The sequence below is a fragment of the Pan paniscus genome, chromosome 3 (genome assembly GCF_029289425.2).
Source record: "Pan paniscus chromosome 3, NHGRI_mPanPan1-v2.0_pri, whole genome shotgun sequence".
Lineage (NCBI taxonomy): Eukaryota > Metazoa > Chordata > Mammalia > Primates > Hominidae > Pan > Pan paniscus.
The window spans coordinates 62,340,219-62,359,518 of NC_073252.2; the positions used below are offsets into that span (position 1 = coordinate 62,340,219).

Below are 19,300 nucleotides of genomic sequence, written 5' to 3' on the forward strand. Positions count from 1 at the left end.
CACCTCTGCCTCCCAGGTTCATGCCATTCTCCTGCCTCAGCCTCCTGAGTAGCTGGGACTACAGGTGCTCACCACCACACCTGGCTAATTTTTTGTATTTTTAGTAGATATGAGATTTCACCATGTTGGTCAGGCTGGTCTTGAACTCCTGACCTTAAATGATCCGTCCGCCTTGGCCTCCCAAAGCGCTGGGATTTACAGGCATTAGCCACCACACCCAGACATGCAGCATTTTCAGTGGAGAAAATGCACATTGTAATACCACAACTCCAGAGATTATCAGACATACAATATGGAGGGAGCTTCCTACTCCTTTGCCTGAGAATTACTGATACAGTGAGCCATTTTTACTCAGAAAATGTTTCCCTTAAGTCTTTTGAAACAGAAAAAAAAGGTAGGCAATCATTGTTACAGAAGTGATATTAGTAGCTCTGTCAGAACAGTTTAATTTGCTAACCCTTATAATTTTCAGTACAAAGAGTTGCATCTGGGATGATAAAAGCTTTTCCTAGTTATGTATTTTCAAACTATTTTTATAGTGGAAAATATCACTTTTGTTACTGAGAAGTAGTTTTTGGATGCCAGGTAGATACAGGACACTGGTTTTCATACTAGGTAACTCACAGAATAATGGTAGCTTTAATAGAAACTAGAAATTCAGAGTGGGGAGATAGTTTGGGTGGTAGAGGGATAATGAATTCAGTTTTAACCATTTCAAACTCAATGTATACAAAGGTTAAGTCTATGTTTTCTCTTTTATTTCTCATCCTTCATGCCTTCCTTAGGGAATAAGGTGGATTGGTGCTTACCATCATTCCAAACCCTTCTAGTGTGCTTTTGTTTATTGCAGAGGCTAAAAAGATAAAATCTACATTTCTCAGACTTCTGTGCAGCTAAGATTGAAAAGCATTCAACATGATTGGCAAGGCAGAAGGGAGGCGGGGTTCATTCTTATGCTGCCTTTGTTTTTGTTTGTTTGTTTGTTTGTTTGTTTTTTAAACTTCATTGAGAGGAGGTCTGGCTATGTTGCCCAGGCTGGTCTCAAACTCCTGGGCTTAAGCAATCGTCCTGCCTCAGCCTTCTGAGTAGCTGGAATTAACAGATGTGAGCCACTGCACCAGGCAACCTTTGGCTTTTCTAACCAATAAAAAGGCATGTATGGCCTGTAGGCATCTAATTTTTCTGTGGCAAAGTTATCAGAAGTCCCAATGTCTGATCACTAGCTTCATGGGTGTTGATAGTCAAGTCACAGACATCAGTTTGCTTGTGCATATCATCATATCATTTTAGGTAAGGTGTGGCTCTGGAGCCGGAAGCAGTAAGGAGTCTTTCTGCTCTGAGAGGATTCTTTTTTTTTTTTTTTTTTTTTTTTTTTTGAGACAGAGTCTAGCTGTGTCCTCCAGGCTGGAGTGCAGTGGCACCATCTTGGCTCACTGTAACCTCCGCCTCCCGAGTTCAAGCGAGTCTCATGCCTCAGCCACCTGAGTAGCTGGGATTACAGTAGTGTGCCACCACTACTGTAGAAGTATAGAATAAGCTACCATTATTCTGTGAGTTACCTAGTATGAAAACCAGTTTCCCGTATCTACCTGGCATCCAAAAACTACTCCTCAGTAACAAAAGTGACATTTTCCACTACAAAAATAGTTTGAAAATACGTAATAGGAAAAGCTCTTATCATCCCAGATGCAACTCTTTGTACTGACAGTTATAAGGGTTAGCAAATTAAACTGTTCTGACAAAGCTACTAATATCACTTCTGTAACAATGATGGCCTTGCTAATTTTTGTATTTTTAGTAGAGATGGGGTTTCACCATATTGGCCAGGCTGGTCTCCAACTCCCGGCCTCAAGAAATTTGCCTATCTCAGCCTCCCACAGTGCTGGAAGTAAACATGAGCCGCCATACCCAGACTCATTGGAGAATTCTTATTGGTGGTGACTGACAGAGCAGGAGCACCATCATCTCAAATACTGCCACTTTAAGTTCCAGCTCCCTTTTTAGCCTCATGCATTTCAAGGAAATCACTTCTCTTCTAACTACAAGCAGCCAGAAAGAGCAGAGAGTAAAACAGATAAGACAGCTTGGGCACAGAGGGAGGTGGGGGGAAAGTCTCTTGGGTAACTGCCAAACTTCACCCTCATACAATGGGCCCCAGTAAAACAGCGGGCCTTAATAAGCACATTCCTTTCCCTTCAGGTGCACTAAGATAGGGAAGCTAAAAGCAGACTCGGGGGAGTATGCCTGCAGCGCAGAAAGATGTATGGGAACAGACACACAAGTCTTCCTCCCAGATAAGCACAGCAAAGAGACACAGAAGCAGTACAAGCCTCTGATAAACTCTCCCACCCTGAATCCTTAAAAACTCTTAGTCTGTAAGAGAGTGTGCCTCTGACCCAACTTGGCCAGAAGCCCCCTTGGGTTTTCTCTAAAATAAACCTGTCTTTGACTGTCAAGCCACTTTTTGTGTTTCTTTCCTCTTTCTTTAATTCTTATAGTGATTTCCATAACGTGGCAGCATTGTAATTGTGGTGGCTTCCTGATTGCATGATGTCAGTATGATCTTGGAGACATAAGCATTAACGTCAGCTTCCCAATTTTTCTATTTGTTTTATAACTGTAGAAACATCAGCTGCCTCTTAATGGCTTAGTTCTTCAATGTGCATTTGGGAATTATTCCTGAAAATCCAAAATACATTGTTTCTTCATCCTCTCAAAAATTTTATGAGCTGTTAAATGCAGGTAGCAGATCCCTTTTTGCCAAAACTAGCCATCACAAATTGTTCTTTTTTGTTTTTTGAGACGGAATCTCGCCCTGTCGCCTGGTCTGGAGTGCAGTGGTGTGATCTCGGCTTACTGCAGCCTCCGTCTCCTGGGTTCAAGCAATTCTCCTGCCTCAGCCTCCCGAGTAGCTGGGATTACAGGCATGTGCCACCACACACGGCTAATGGTTTTTGTATTTTTAGTAGAGATGGCGTTTCGCCACGTTGGTCAGGCTGGTCTCAAACTCCAGACCTCAGGTGATCCGCCCGCCTCAGCCTCCCAAAGTGCTGGGATTACAGGCGTGAGCCACCGTGCCTGGCTACAAATTTTCTTTTATGTAATTGAACCCTGATTATACCACAGTTCCCCATTGTCCATAGGATAAGTGAAAAGTTATCCTGACATTGAAGTTGCCCCATAATCTAGTTCCATTCTGTCAACATGAACATTTTTAAAATTTTTATTTTTAGTTTAAGAGAAGGAGTCTTGCTCTATTGCCTAGGCAGAGTGCCATGGGGCAAGCAATCCTCCCACCTCAGCCTCCTGAGAAGCTGAAACTAGTCACATGCAATCACACCTGGCTAAATTTTTAAATTTTTGATTTTTTGTTGAGACTGGGTCTCACTATGTTGCCCAGGCTGGTTGTGAACTCCTGGCCTCAAGTGATCCTGCTGCCTTGGCCTCTCAAAATGCTGGGATTATAGACATGAGCCACCGTGCCTGGCCGCACTTTTCAATATTAGTCAGATTTTCTCTAGGTCAACAGCACATCACTTCTGCCCTGTGTCTTTGCTTCTAGTTTATCTTCCTATTGTCTGTTACTTTTAGGTGAATGATGGAGCCTCCGGAAAAAACAAAACAAAACAAAACAAAACAAAACAACTCTTACTTTTAGGTACTGTCTGCAAGTTACCATTTTGGTATTTTATTGTTTATGAGTTTCCATAGACACTTGAATTTACAAATATGTTATATATCCTATGCCACATATACTTAATTTAAAATGACCCAAGCTTAGCAAGCAGTATAACAATTCACCAAAAGATGCTCACACTGTATCATAAGTTACAGCTGAGAAGGCAGGCACTGTTCAAACTATTCTTGATAGCTTTCTTTTTTTTTTTTTTTTTACAAAGAACTAAAGCATGTTTCCTGTCAGGAGCCAAAAATAAAAAAATAGAAAACAAAATTGAGAACTAAAGCACTTTAATGCTCAATGTTTCTAATGCTTTGAGTTACAATGTGCTATATAAGTATTAGTTTTACTATTTTTTCATTTCCCCATAAATTTATAACTGACAGCAAGAGACATGTTAATATTTTGATAATTTTTTTTTTTTTTTTGAGGCTGAGTCTCGCTCTGTCTCCCAGGCTGCAGTACAGTGGCATGATCTCGGCTCACTGCAGCCTCTCTCCCAGGTTCAAGCAATTCTCCTGCCTCAGCCTCCCGAGTAGCTGGGATTACAGGCGTACACCACCACTCCTGGCTAATTTTTGTATCTTTATTTTTATTGTTTTTGAGACGGAGTCTCGCTCTGTTGCCCAGGCTGGAGTGCAGTTGCACGATCTCGGCTCACTGCAAGCTCCGCCTCCCGGGTTCATGCCATTCTCCTGCCTCAGCCCCCCGAGTAGCTGGGACTACAGGCACCCGCCACCATGCTCGGCTAATTGTTTTGTATTTTTTAGTAGAGACAGGGTTTCACCATGTTAGCCAGGACGGTCTCGATCTCCTGACCTCGTGATCCGCCTGCCTCGGCCTCCCAAAATGCTGGGATTACAGGCGTGAGCCACTGCGCCCAGCTAATTTTTGTATTTTTAGTAGAGACGGGGTTTTGCCACGTTGGCCAGGCTGATCTTGAACTCCTGACCTCAGGTGATCCGCCAGCCTCAGTCTCCCAAAGTGCTAGGATTACAGGCGTTAGCCACCGCCTCCAGCTGATAATTTTTTTTTAAAGGTCATGAAACAATCAGAATTTTTCCCAAGCAAAGATCAGTTTGCATGGTTTCAGCTTACAGGGTCTTTTTAAGGGTCCTGTACTACTTTGCAAAGCAATGACTGCCTGAAATTTAAAAACAGTATCCTACATTACTTGCCAATTTTCACTCAGGGTAATTTAAGTCCTCTCAAGAGTAAAATTATAATGCAGAACCATTTTATTAAGCTTTTGAAAATCTTAATGTGTTTTCAATGACAAAATTTCCTTTGTGTGAGTGGAAAATAAGTTGACTAGAAGTAAACTATCCTATCTTATAGGATGCAGAATGGAGATCTACAGAATAGTGTTATTTGTTGTGATCTTGAGTTAAGAGAAACAATGTGTACATAATAGAATATAACTATAACTAATAAGCAATGGTTGACACAAAGGTAATTTAGGAAATGTAAAGATCAGTTAATTTATATAGCACTTTACAATTAATGACGCATTGCAGACCTTAACAACTCATAGCATGGTAAAACTATTTTGTAAACATTGCTGCCACCTACCTGTACATTGCAAGCACATTTTATTAACTTTTCCATTATGGTCTACATAGCATAGATAGCATTTCTATTGGAGGATAATTTTTTATCAGAAAAGGATACTTAAATGAATCTCCTTAACAGAGGGACCAACATTTGGCAGTAAGGAGTAAAAGAAAAAAAATTACATTATTAAAAAAAACCAAAATCATAAAACTAAGTCTATTTTATCTTAGCAAATATTGTTATAATTGTGACTATGCTATACATTTTAGAAGAAATTCATTTTTCATGTGTAATTTTTCTGACAAAATTATATGATAGTCATTTGCTAATATTTTCACTTTTGACTTTTGCAGAATAAATAATAAGTGTTTTTGCAAAAGTTTTTAGAACTTAAGCAATTTTATTAAGTTCAAGTTTCCCCATCATTTTTCTATGAAATATTTCAAACATACAGAGAAACTGAAAGAGTATTGTTAATAAACACACCAATGAACTAGGTTCAATAATTGTTAATATTTTGCCGTATGTATTTAACTATCTCAATCTCTTTATGATTAACAATTTCAAAGTACTTACAAATATCACAAGACATTTTACCTCTAAATACTTTGATATGCATATCCTAAGAGTAAGGACAAATTACATAAACATAATCACATTATAATACCTAAGAAAACTTTACAATTCTCTAATATCATCTGAAAATTAATTTTTTCATTTTCACTTATTGCTTAATGCTCTTTACAGTTACTTTGTTTTGAACTAGACTCTAATCAAAGTTTACACATTGCATTTGGTTTCCATACAGTGCCTTTGAGTCTCTCTCATTTTCTCTTTCTCTCTTTTATCATCGCTCTCACAGATTTACTGAGGTATAATTTACTGTAAAAGTCACTATTTTGGCCAGGTGTGGTGGCTCATGCCTGTAACCCAGCAATTCGGGAGGCAGAAGCCAGAGGATCACTTGAGCCCAAGAGTTCAGGACCAGCTTGGGCAACATAGGAAGATCCCATCTCTACAAAAAATTAAAAAAAAAAAAATTAGCAGAGTGTGGTGATGCATGCCTGTGGTCCCAGATATTCACGAGGCTGAGGCAGGAGAATCATTTTAGCCCAGCAGGTAGAGGCTGCAGTGGGCCTTGATTGTGCCACTGCACTCCAGCCTGGGCAACCAAGCAAGACCTTTCTCAAAAAAAAAAGGTCGCCTTTTTCAGGGGCACAGTTCTAACTAGGAGTTTTGACAAATAGATATAGCCATGTAACTACCATCGTAATCAAGACATAGAATATTTTCAGCACCGCAAAAAGTTCCCTCTTATTCCTTTACAGTCTTTTTTCCCCCACCCTCCTCAACCCCTGGTAACCAGCGATTTGATTTCTTTTCATACAGTCATTGATGTCCAGCTTCTTTCACTTAGTACAGTGCTTTCAAGATTCATCCATATTGTATATCAGTAGTTTGCTTTTATTGCTGAAGAGTATTGCACTGCATTGAGGTACATTTGTTTATCCACTCACCAGGACAGATGCGCATGTTAAGCTGTGGGGTGGGAATGAATACAGACTAATTTTTAAGTGTTAGTTCAGTTGTGAATATTTTTGTGCTAACACTTAATGGAAGACACTTTGGTAGTAAATACCATACCATAGTTATTTGATGGAAATCAAAGATCTAAAACAAAATATTCTTTGAAATAGTTTCAAGATTTACAAATTTTAAATTATGTACCTAAAACCATAAGTAACGAAAAGTTTTTTTTACTTCTCTTTCAAGCCAAATTTCTGGATACTTTATGTTCCCATATACACATCTAATTATGTATATGTTAATACTTACATATACTTATATGTAAATACACACATGCACACACACCCCTTAACTAGGTAAGTAGTTGTGAAAGAAAACTTCAAGATTGTCATAGCAGTTCATAAGAAGTAATCTTTGATGTATTTTGGGGGGAGATTTATAACGACAAACTTGGGTTTTTAAATAAATATTACTCCCCCCATTAATTAGCAATCCTATTTTAGGATACTAAAACCATGGTGGGCTATTAAGTACTACAACAAGTACATATGGAAGTAAAACGTTTGTCTGGAAACTGTGGAGTCTCCACAACTGTTTTTATAAGAGTACTGCTCTATTTTCTTTAGAACAGTTAATCCTCAACGCCTTCTGTGGCCTGCTTTCTGCAGCAGCACAAGCCATTGCATTCCAACTTTCTCAAAATAAGCGTGGGACTTAGTTTCCAGTGGAAGCAGGAGGATATAATTTTACATGTGGGACTTTACATCTATAATCGTGCTTGCTAAAATTTCTTACCCAGAGGCAAAGAGTGTAGTGATTAAGAGCTCAGTTGTGGAGTGAGAATTCTTGGGATAATATCCCATCCTACCATTTAGTGGTGATGTGATCTTGGGCAAGACACTTACCTCTCTGTGTTTCAGTGCCCTTGTCTATAAAACAGGAATATTAATTGTTCTCTTCAATGCATGCAAAGCATTTCAGAACTGGGCATAGAGTATGCAGTCAATAAATGTTAGTGTTTATTATTATCTATTCCAAATGTGACAGCACCAAATTATAAGTTGGACTGATTGGCAAAACTGCCAAACATAGTAAAAAAGTCTCCATAATGATTCCAATAGCTTTATTATTGAATTCTTACTATGTTGCAAACATTGTGCTTAGATCTTAACAGGAATTATTCAATTACAACATCTCAACCACTTTAATAGTATTCTCATTTTGCAGACAAGAGAATTAAGGAACAGATAACTTAGTTGCCCATAATGGCAGAATTAATGGAATGGAGTGCAATCCAGGCCTAATTTCAGTCAGAGATCATAGTTCCTTTTTTTCTATCAAAAAAATAAATGAAATAAAAAAATTGGCCTTCATAGGTGACAGCATTTGTTAAAGCACTACATGTTTTAAAAATCTATTATCTCAACTCCTGATTAATGTATTTATTCAATTAGTAAACTATTTTCTGATTAGAATTTTCTTGTAATTTTAAATTAAATAATAAAATAAGATACAGCTTCATAGAATCATACACTGGTCAGGTGAGAAGTCTTCAGAGCGTCTAATTTAGACTTCCATTCTACCACTATGGAAACACCCAGAATGGTGCCGCAATTTTGCCCTCCATAACATAGCTAGTCAATGGCTGGCAGGTTTCAGGATTCTGTATAGAATTCTTTTCAGTGCATCATACTTAAATGATAGATATTTACGTGGGTCATTTGTTGGCAATGCATCATAAAAATATCGCCCACATACTTGAAAAAGAATACAAGCCATCATCACCATTATTATACATAATTATTCAATTATTTTCAGAGATGATGGTTAGATGGGCTGGGCGTGGCTGACGAATCTGCATTAGAAAAATCTCTTCAAAAAAAGATTCTATTAAAAAAACAGTCGTCTGCAATTTCTACCTCTCATCCTTCCAAGTATTACTTATTATTCCTTAATAGAACTGTTGAGAAGTTTTACATTGGGCACAAGGAGCGGTTCCCAGGATCGTGCCTTCCTAATAAAAGCCCAGTCTCGCGCCTGTCCCGGGCGTGCCGCTGAGGAAGGGAGGTGGGAAGAGCAGAGCGGCTAGAGGTAGGGCGGGCGGGTGGGTCTGCAGGCTGGAGGGCCGTTGGCCTGGAGCATGAAGGGGCGAGCCCACTAACGGCTTGCTTCCTATTGGACGGCGCGGCCCGTTTTGCGCATGTGTCTCCGGGTTCAAACCCAGGCACAGGCCAAGCGTTCTTGTTTGTTGAGGGCGGAGCCAATGGCGGGGAAGTGTTGTTAGCGCGCGCCTTCCGGATCGCAGCTCTCGCGGCAGTCGCCTGAGACTTAAGGTTATTGCTTGGCCGCGGCCTGGTATTCCGGCGATTCGTTTCTTGCTCGGCCTCCTGGAGCTGTGGTCCGTGTGGGCTTCCACCTCAGACAGTTGCGCTGGCTCAGCGGGGCCGGAACATGGCTGCGTCCGGTCTGGTAAGTGCAGGCCCCCCGCTCCAGGCGAGTGGTTGAGCGGCTGGCTGGGGCACGGGCGCCCGAGGCTGGGGAGAAGGAAATGCTAGGCTGGGGCTGTGATCTCTGAGGGATTTCAGTGGGAAAGCCGCAGGAATTTTTGAAATCAAGTGTGATCGTGTGTCGATAACCAGAGTTAATTTACTGTACTTTTATTATTTCTTAAGTTTTCATGTCGTCATTTCGTCTGTGCCTACGTCTTACTCTTGAGAGGTGCTTGTGATTTCTGCTGGGGTTTTTTTGTTTTTGTTTTTGTTTTTGAGACGGAGTCTTGCTCTGTCCCCCAGGCTGGAGTGCAGTGGCGCGATCTTGGCTTCTGCTTTTTAGTTTAGCTCCAGTTCCTAGGCCTCCAAATAACTTTTCTCCCCATGGTAGAAGTGTTGAAAAGACTTAAAAGTGTGCCTTTGCGTCACACTTGGTAGCTGGGAGAAACAGATTATGTAACAAATACGTCTCGAAATAATTTGACGTTTTCAGTTCTTCTGTCAAAATGGTGGCCTTTTATGCAGTTCTTGAGGCTGATTTATGGAGCATATGTTATTGACAAACTCTTCTGAAAGACAGCTATCAGTTAAAAGGTACAAGCTGTGAATGACTAATGGGGGCGACAACTCATTTTGTTTACATATTTCTGGAGTTCTTTGGTGTTCACTATTCTATATTTCATACTTTGGTTATGGTTATTATATAAAAATCCGTATCATTTCTTTTCTAATTTATCTCCCCTTCTAAGAAAATCTTCAGCTTCGATGATCTCCCATTATGTGACGTTATACATATAAACATAAAGAGTTGTATGAAAGAATAATATAATCTATACTTTTTACTATGAGCACATATATTGTTTACATTATATATAATCAGAAGAAAGCAATAAAGCCATTCTCACTGTGGGGAGAGAAGCGGAATAAAGCTTACCAGATGCCTGCAGTTCAGTTTTTAAATGCCTGTCATAACCTATGTTATGTCATAACATAACCTCAAAATTGTTTTGAGCCCTTAGGAGATGTTTGGTGTATAGCATGCCCATACTGGATGAAGTTACTTTGAAAATAAATTTTACTCGACTCTATCTTAAAGAAACCCAATTGATGATTTACTTTTCTTTCAGGATCATCTCAAAAATGGCTACAGAAGAAGATTTTGTCGACCTTCCAGGTGATTTATGTACTTAAGCTTTTAAGATTATTTTTATTCTCATCGTTAATAGATTTTTAAATGAAGAAAGGAAAAACTCTCACCTCTGACTAATATAATGATTTCTGTGCCCACTGATTAAGGGTAGTCATCTTATACTAACAGGGGAATGTTACTGCAAGCAGTGCAATGACTTTGTGGCTGTGAAAAAAGAAATTCACCTGATAAAATAGTGGAACCAGGAAGAGGGAGTCTCAGTTCTGACTAAGTGACTGCCATGGGAAAAGCATTTTGTAGAATGAATCAAATGGTAAAATTAGAAAGATGTAGCTTATTCAGTGGGGCAAAAAGAAAAATAGTACATGCTGTCATGCATTTATTTGTTGAGTGCTTGTTTGGGTTGTTTTGGTTCTTCTTTTAGTTGTAAAACCTGTAAAAAGTAAATTTTCTAGTTAAATATTTACTAGTAATAGGATGAAAAGCATGTTTTTAAAAGTGAAGATGTTATTATGAATAACATCATGTTTATTGAGCTGTGATTTTAGTAGGTCCAATGGGGCACAGAAGTATGTTCTTTTGTTTACAAGAAGCTTAGATTTCTGTTGGGAAAATGTATATGTACATTTGTGAAACAATTTAATGGACAAAAATTATTACTTGCAATACTGAAGTAATGACTTGTGTATCACAGAGAGTAGGCCTATATATAATTAGGCATTAACTTGCAGTATAGACAGCCATGTGAGAAATTAGGGATTTGTGTGTTGTTGATATTAAGAAAAGCTTTAAAGTTGTAGTGTAACTTTGGTGGACCTTGAACAGGTATTTAAAGACTAAGATAAAGTATATTCCAGACATAGAAAGTAACTTAACGAAGGAACCAAAGTAGGAATACATATATTTGTCAGTAGCAGAGAGACCTGATTTAAGAAGGTTGAATATGTTGGGTAGAAGTGGAAAACAAGACCATATGAGTTGGATTGAGCCATAAAATGGATATGTTAGGCTTTAGGTGTCTATTATAGGCTTGAATAAGCTCTCCTAAATCCTCTGTGGAATAAGGGCTATCTGATATAAACACACACACACATTTAAAAACGCAAAGATGTTTGATGTTTACAAAGTAGCTTAAGGAGGGGGTTGTAGTAATCTACACATGGTGGAGGTGCTTTTATGCTAAGGTAATAATGACAAAGGGGAAGAAAAGACGAATTTGATAAATTTTGAAAAAGCTGTTTCCTAATGTGACCTGCGTTCTAATAGTGACTCTGCATTATCACCTTGGCAAATCTGATCTTTTTGGATCTCATCCTTGAAACAGGTAATAGCAGGAGGGTATTTATAGGTGTGTAATATGTGCACCTGTAGGTGGTATTTTGGGGTGATGTCAAGGCCAGAATTTATAATAGTCACCTATATATATTCTGGTAGAAAACCGGCCACTAATACTACTTAGGTTTACAAACTGAGGTAGGCCATTTGACCATTTTGGGTTTCAGTTTGCCTATCTGCAAAATGAGGGCATAGGATTCAGCTAGGGGTTTTTAACTAGATTTGCACATCAGAATTACCTCCATCACCCTAGGAAATCTAATTAAATTGGTTTGTGGGAAGTGACCAATTATGTGTATTTCTGCAAAGCTCCAAAAGTAACTTTACACATCTATTTGGATGATAATTATTGGACTGGATGATTTCTGAGATCTTTCAGTTATAAAACTTTATGATGGATGACCTGATAATGCACTGTGGCTCACAGTTTTTAATTACTGCATATATAGTACTTTTCCAGCTCTCAATAATAGGAATGTTGTAGATCAGGGATCAGTAAACTCTGGCTGATAGGCCAGCCAAATGTTTTGTCACAGGTTTTATTTCAATTTTATTGGAACACAGCCATGCCTCTTTGTTTACATACTGTCTGTGGTTGCTTTTGGGCTAGAATGGGAGAGTCGACTGGTTGTGACAGAGACTATGGTTTACAAGCCTAAAATATTTACCATCTGGCCCTTTAAGCAAAAGTTTGTCCACTCTGTTAGAGATGCATGTCAATTTTATACTGATTGAAATCCAGATGTTCTTCAACAGGTAAGTGGTTAAACACTGTGGTACACACATAGCATGGAACATTACTTGACTCTAAAAAGCAATGAAATATTGATACATTCAACTTGGATTGATTTCCATAGAATTGTGTTGAGTGAAAAAAGCCAAGGCAAGAGGATACATGTTGTATGATTCTATTTACATATAATTGTTTCCACATGACAGAGTTTTAGAAATGGAGGACAGATTAGTGGTTGCCAGAGGTTAGGAATGAGAGGAGGCAGGAAGGAGATGAGAGAAAGGTGGTTATGATTACAAAAGGACAATAGAGGATCTTTGTGATGATGGAACTATTCAGTATCTTGACTCTGGTTGTTTTATCTGCACCTACAGATGTGATACATTTTGTATATATACACACAAAAATGAGTATATTCAGAAATGAGTACTTGTAGAACTGGAGAAATCACAATAGCATTGGTAGATTGTATCAATATCAGTATCCTGATTGTGATAATATGCTATAGTTTTGCAAAATATTAGCACTGAGGAGAACTAGGTAAAGTGAACAAGGGGTCTGTATTATGTTGTATAGCTGGCTGTGACTCTACAAGCTCAATATAATTTTTAATTAAAATTTATACTGATTCATAAACTGTTAAGATTAATCAATGATACTGAATTAGAAATGCATTTGAGAATTTATAGGGAGGAATATGTTACTTGGAGATGTGACTGTAAAGTCTGTTAAAGAAGCATTTCAGGACTGATTGGATTCATTCAAAAAAATTTGTGTTTTTGAGATACAGCAGTAATCTAAAACAGCTTTAGACATGGCTGTTCAACTAAGAAATATTAATTGTTAATGTAGATTATGATATACTAATTCTTATTAGGAAGGAAAGAGTTCACTTGAGGGAATGTATAGACCCTCAAGTACTTGTTTTGTCTTCAAATAGTAAAGATATTTTAAATATTAAGTAAATTTATATTTTATAATGAGATGTGGAATTTTCAAATAGATGGTAATATAAAGAAATATCTTCTGAAAATGATAGGCTGTATTTTTCCTTTCTTTATTAGGGCACGTGACATTAACACAGAGCAAGGCCAGAATGTTCTGGAAATCTTACAAGACTGTTTTGAAGAAAAAAGTAAGGCTTCATTTCAAGATGGAATTTAAGGGTTAGATGGATGAAAATATGAATTTGTCATGGTAATTAATATCAAATGCAGCAAATATGTTCTAGGGTTTAAATATATGGAAAATATTTTCCCTGGTATTTTGAGCTCATATGCAATCCTTTGTGTACCTTCTGGTATACTTAGGATAATACTGACAAAAAATAATAATTTGACAATAATTTGTCATCCCGTTTAGTTCACATTAGATTACTGTAATCTGGAAGTCCATACATAATTATCATACACAAGAAAAAGTATTTTATTATTTATTTATTTATTGAGACATAGTCCTGCTGTGTCACCCAAGCTGTAGTACAGTGGTGCTATCTCAACTCACTGCAACCTTTGCCTCCCAGGTTCAAGTGATTCTTGTGCCTCAGCCTTCCAAGTAGCTGGGATTACAGGTGTGTGCCACCACGCCTGGCTAATTTTTGTATTTTTTAGTAGAGACCAGGTTTCACCATGTTGGCTAGTCTGGTCTCGAACTCCTGCCCTCCAGTGATCTGCCCTCTTCAGCCTCCCAAAGTGTTGGGATTATAGGCATAAGCCACTGCATCTAGCCAGAAAAAATATATAATGAAAATAGATGTGTAGAATTCTTGGAATCGCTGGAGAATTTGAGATAATCTTTGGTGATTTACATATCTGTTTAAGGAAGTCATAAATTACAGCAAAAACTTTTCCAAGTGCTGATTAGCATCAGCAGGTATTGGAATAAGAGAATAAGCCAGCCAAAGAAATAGGGGCAGATGATAGAAAAGAATGTTTTCTATACAAGCTCTGAAAGAAGAGCTGGCATATATTGATACTTCAGGTGTTTTGTTTGCTTTTCTCATTTCCTGATGCTTCTCAGGAACATTCGAATATTGAATTGAGGTCTCTACTTGATTTAGGCTAATTGTGGTCAGTGAGTCAACAGATGGTTCTTCACATGTCATATACAGCTACTTTTAATTGTGACTAATAGATATTACACTATATCTTGTTTTTGAAAATTTCATACTTTTGTTTTAGGTCTTGCCAATGATTTTAGTACAAATTCTACAAAATCAGTGCCTAATTCAACACGCAAAATAAAAGACACTTGTATTCAGTCACCAAGCAAAGAGGTAAGTGATAAAGAAGAGCTGGTATAGGTTTAATATTTTAATGAATGAAGGTATACACAATATACTCATGTATATTTTAGTTGTTTGTAAGTCTTATTCTTGAAAGGGAATTCTATATTCCCATTGACTTTCTATAAAATTTGGAGGTATTTTGTGAAAAGTTTTATTTGATATTTTCTGTTGGAATTGGGATTATGGGAATTAGAATTATCAAATTATAATAAACATTTTTCACTTCTCCTAAAATAATGCTCAAATTAGGTTTTTAGGAAAATGGGCAGCGATCAAAGTTGCTAATCAGGTTGGCAGGGTTGGTTATATTCTAATAAATGAAGGCACTTCATTGTTATATGGGGAAATCAATCTTCTGTTGATTATATATTCTAATTGCTGTTAGTTTGATCAGAAATAAAGTATTGGTTGACTTAACTATACTAAGTAGCAGACTTTCAAATAAAGTATTTGAAGCTAATCTAAAGCAAATTATTCAAAAGCACAATACTAATTAGAAAAATCATATAGTGCTAGAAATAACACTTACTAGAAAACTGTAAAAGGCAATCAACATATTAAACATATGTAGCCTTTTGGTTCCAAGCAATGCAGACAAAACCATTTCTTTCAGAATTGAGAGGCCTTCTGAAACTTGATAAATTACAATGGTTTTTGAAAGTTAAAGCAACTTTAGGTTTTCTGGGATAAACTTGACTTGGTCATAAAGTATTAACTTTTTTTGATTAGGTTTGCCTAATATTGAAGATGTTTGCATCTATGTTTATGAATAATATTGTCTTTTTTTGAAAAATGTTCTTACAGGGCTTTGGTATCAAGGTTATGCTAGAGGTTCCTCTTCTAGGTAGAATGCAGTAAGTCACAGAAGGCTAACACTCCTGCTAAAGCAGCTATTTTAAAAAACGGAAACAAATTTTAGAGATATGAGAAGCTGTGGAAACAATAAAGACTAGCAAAATATAGTCTGTGGCTAATTTTCTTCCCTTCTGAGGCAAAATTCTTCTCTACTGTGTCCCGTTACTTATGGAGGTTTTCCACTCTGGCTGGTAGATTATTCTAGGTCCTTTGTAACTGGGAGGATATTCCCCCTCAAGGCTTCGGGTGGTTCTTTCTCTGGTTTTCTTACAACGCATTCTCTGATCAATATTTGATTGAATGCTTGAGAGAGATCTGCACATTCTGCAGTTTTCTCTATGTAACCGTCTCCTGTCCAGTACTTTACCCTGCAAATTCTAACCACTTTGGTCTTCCTGAATCCTCAGCTTTGGCTCCTCAACTGAGGATTTCCCCTGTGTGTCACATCTGGAAATGGGTGATCAGAGGGTTCACCTCATTTGTTTCCCATCTCAAGAATCATTCTCTTTGGTTTTTCAATGTCGTATTTCTTGAGAATCTTGTATGTTTTTTCTTTTTTTAAAATTGATTCAGGCAGGAGGGTAAATCTGGTCCCTTTTAAGACATTGTGCTCTAAAGCCAAGGTCCACTGCAATGACTTCTAAATGACTTTAGGCCAAAGAAGAAAGCATGTTGGGAATATAAAATATTCTGAATGAAGATAATAATATGACTTATCAGAACTTGTGAGATTTAGCTAAAATAGTGTTAGAGGGAATTCATAACTTTAAATGTATAAGAAATAAGAAATGTTCAAAATAAAGGTTCTACTCTGTGTTTGTACTGGTCTTGTAAAATGAGTTGTTCAGTATTTTCTCTTTCTCTTTTCTCCTGAAGTGTTTTTATGAACCACTATTGTTTCTTTCTCAAATATTTGATGGAATTCATAGGAGTTTTCTCTTTGCGAGAATTTTAAAATACGAATTTATTTATTTATTTATTTATTTTCTGAGACAGGGTTTCACTCTTTAGCCCAGGATAGAGTACCATGACATGATCACAGCTCTCTGAAGCCTTGAACTTTTCCTAGGCTCAAACCCTTCCGTCTCAGCCTACTGACTACCTAGGACTATAGGTGCATATCACCATGCTGGCCTGTTTATTTATTTATTTATTTATTATTTCTCTATGTATCTATCTGTCTTGAGACAAAGTCTTGCTCTGTCACCCATGCTGGAGTGTAGTGGTGCTATCTTGGCTCACTGCAACCTCTGCCTCCGGGGTACAAATGATTCTCCTGCCTCAGTCCCCCAAGTAGCTGGGGTTACAGGCGCCCATCTCCACACCTGGCTAATATTTGTATTTTTAGTAGAGATGGGGTTTAACCATGTTGGCCAGGCTGGTCTTAAACTCCTGACCTCAAGTGATACTCCTGCATTGGCCTCCCACAGTGCTGGGATTACAGGTGTGAGCCACCACACTCGGCCATTTTAAAATTTTTCTTTACAGAGGCAGGGTCTCACTGTGTTGCCTAGGCTTGTCTCAAACTTCTGGGCTCAAGCAATCCTCCTGCCTCAGCTTCCCAAAGCATTGGGATTACAGGCATGAGCACTGTGCCTGGCCTCACTTTTGTTTTCTTATGAAACATAATACATTAAAATACACAAATTGTGTGTATATTTCATTGAATTTTTACAACTACTACCTAGATGATGATATAGAACATTAAAGATTTAGATTTTACTTAATAGTTTCAGTAGACAATTTAGATTTTCTATTTTTTTTAAATGTTCTACTTTTCTTTTTTTAGGGATTTGTTCATTTTATTTAAATTTTCCAGTTTATTTGGATAATGTTGTTTTGTCATGTCTTTTTACAGTCTTGTTAATGTCTGTAGGATCTACAGTTATATCCCCTTTTTTATTCCTGACATTGGTTATTTATGCCTTATCTTTTTTTTTTTTTTTTTTTTTTTTAATTAGAGGTAGGGATCTTGGTATGTTGCCCAAGCTGGATTAGAACTCCTGGGCTTAAGTGATCCTCCCTAAGCTAAGGAATAGCTGGGACTACTGCTCGTGAGTCACATTCCACTGTGCCTGCTATGCCTTGTCTTTTTCATCAATTAATTTTGTCAGGGTTTATCAATTTTGGTCTTTCAGAAAACCAAGTTTGGCTTTGTCGGTCCTCTCATTTGCTTGTTTTTAGTTTCATTATTTTTTTCTTAATTTTATTTTTCATATATTCTTTATTTTTATTTTTATATTATTAATTTTTTCTAATCCTTGAGATGGATGCTTCAAAACAACAGAGACTTTGTAGGTGTTAGGGTTTTTTTTTCAGGTAGGGCCTTTCCATGCAGCAAGCTTGGCCTAGGCCTTCCACATAGGGAATGAAATTTGTTTACTTGATTTGAAAATAAAATCAGACTTAAGACTTATCTATCTTATAGGCTTTTCTGTTTGCGAACTTGAGATTCCTAGGTCTAGTTATTACTTCATATTTGTTTGTCTTTAAGTAAAATAAGATATGACTCCGTAGGTTTTAACTGAAACACAACCGAGCTTCATGAAATAAATTAGTTTTTCTCTTCTGTTTTCTGGGATAACTTGATTAAGCAAAAATGATCTGTTTCTTCAAATTTGGATCATTCGTAAAACATATGGTTGGAGCTGTTTTGGTGGGGATGTGTGTGATTACCACTTTATTCAATGATCTGTTGCATTTTTTATATTTCTTTTGCCAGTTTTGACATTTTATAATTTTCTTGAAACATTTCCTCTGTTCTCAATTTGTGTATAGTCAACTTCATGATCTTCCTCATAGTTATTACTCTCTTTTTATTGCTGGTTTTCACCTTTTTAAATTATCTGTGTTGTTACAGGTATTTTTCTGTCATTAACATTTTCAAAGAATCAGCAGTCTATTCTGGTTCACTATTTTATTCTCTTCCCTATCTTTTTACATACTTTTCTTCTTAATTTGTTGGAAGATTGATTTTTAAAGCTCAAAGGCATTATATACATGGAAGTTAAAATAGTTCCATAAATTCCACAAAAAAATAGTAGACCCCACTTTTCCTCCTCCAAGTCTAACTTTTTAGTCTTAGCTATTACTCTAGGTATTTTGACTCCATATTTCTAAATAATGTTTATATTGCTGTTTCTTGATTTTTTTTTCCAGTCTTTGCTATTATTTATTGGCTTTCTACTATGGAAGTTTAGACTTTATTTGTCATATAGTTTCTACTTCCGACCACAACACATAAACTTCCATTCTTTAGTACATCATAATTTTTAGTAGGATTAGTAGTTAGTGTTTATGATATTATTATGACTTGTTTCAGTAGTCACAGCTATGTAGAGTACTAATGGTTAAATTTTCTTTATGTACAGTTCTTAATTTTCTCTTGATTTAATTTTGGTTTTTCCATTTTTGACTTTCTGTGCACCTGTGACTAATTCATCACCAGTTTTCTATGACAAACGTCTAAGTATAAATGTCTTAGTATGCATAGACACATTAATTTATCATTTTCAGCTTTGCTGTCCCTTCTCTTTTTTTTTTTCTTCAATCTACCCTTAGACCTATCACATAGGTTTTGTCATGTACTCTCTCTGTATCACAGAGAGTCCCTTTGCTTTTCTCCTGAATTGCAACTCTTATTTCTTGGATCTGAAATCTTCCTTTTTTCTTGGCCTCTCCTTTTTTGGTG

The 19,300-nt window shown here is 37.1% G+C and overlaps 1 protein-coding gene across 6 annotated transcripts in view; it reads left to right on the forward strand.

Annotated features, from left to right (window-relative positions):
* Positions 1 to 19,300, forward strand: part of CENPC (centromere protein C) — a 269,756-nt gene that overhangs the window by 146,276 nt on the left and 104,180 nt on the right. For 3 of the 6 annotated variants that reach the window (XM_063603799.1, XM_055111478.2, XM_063603800.1), the window contains exons 35-37: positions 10,377 to 10,423; positions 13,532 to 13,602; positions 14,648 to 14,742. In XM_063603799.1, coding sequence (XP_063459869.1) covers positions 10,377 to 10,423; positions 13,532 to 13,602; positions 14,648 to 14,742 — 213 coding nt within the window. Of the gene's footprint in view, positions 1 to 8,768; positions 9,230 to 10,376; positions 10,424 to 13,531; positions 13,603 to 14,647; positions 14,743 to 19,300 lie in introns of those variants that run through there. The other 3 variants (XM_034958722.3, XM_034958721.3, XM_034958720.3) reach the window with 3 other exon arrangements.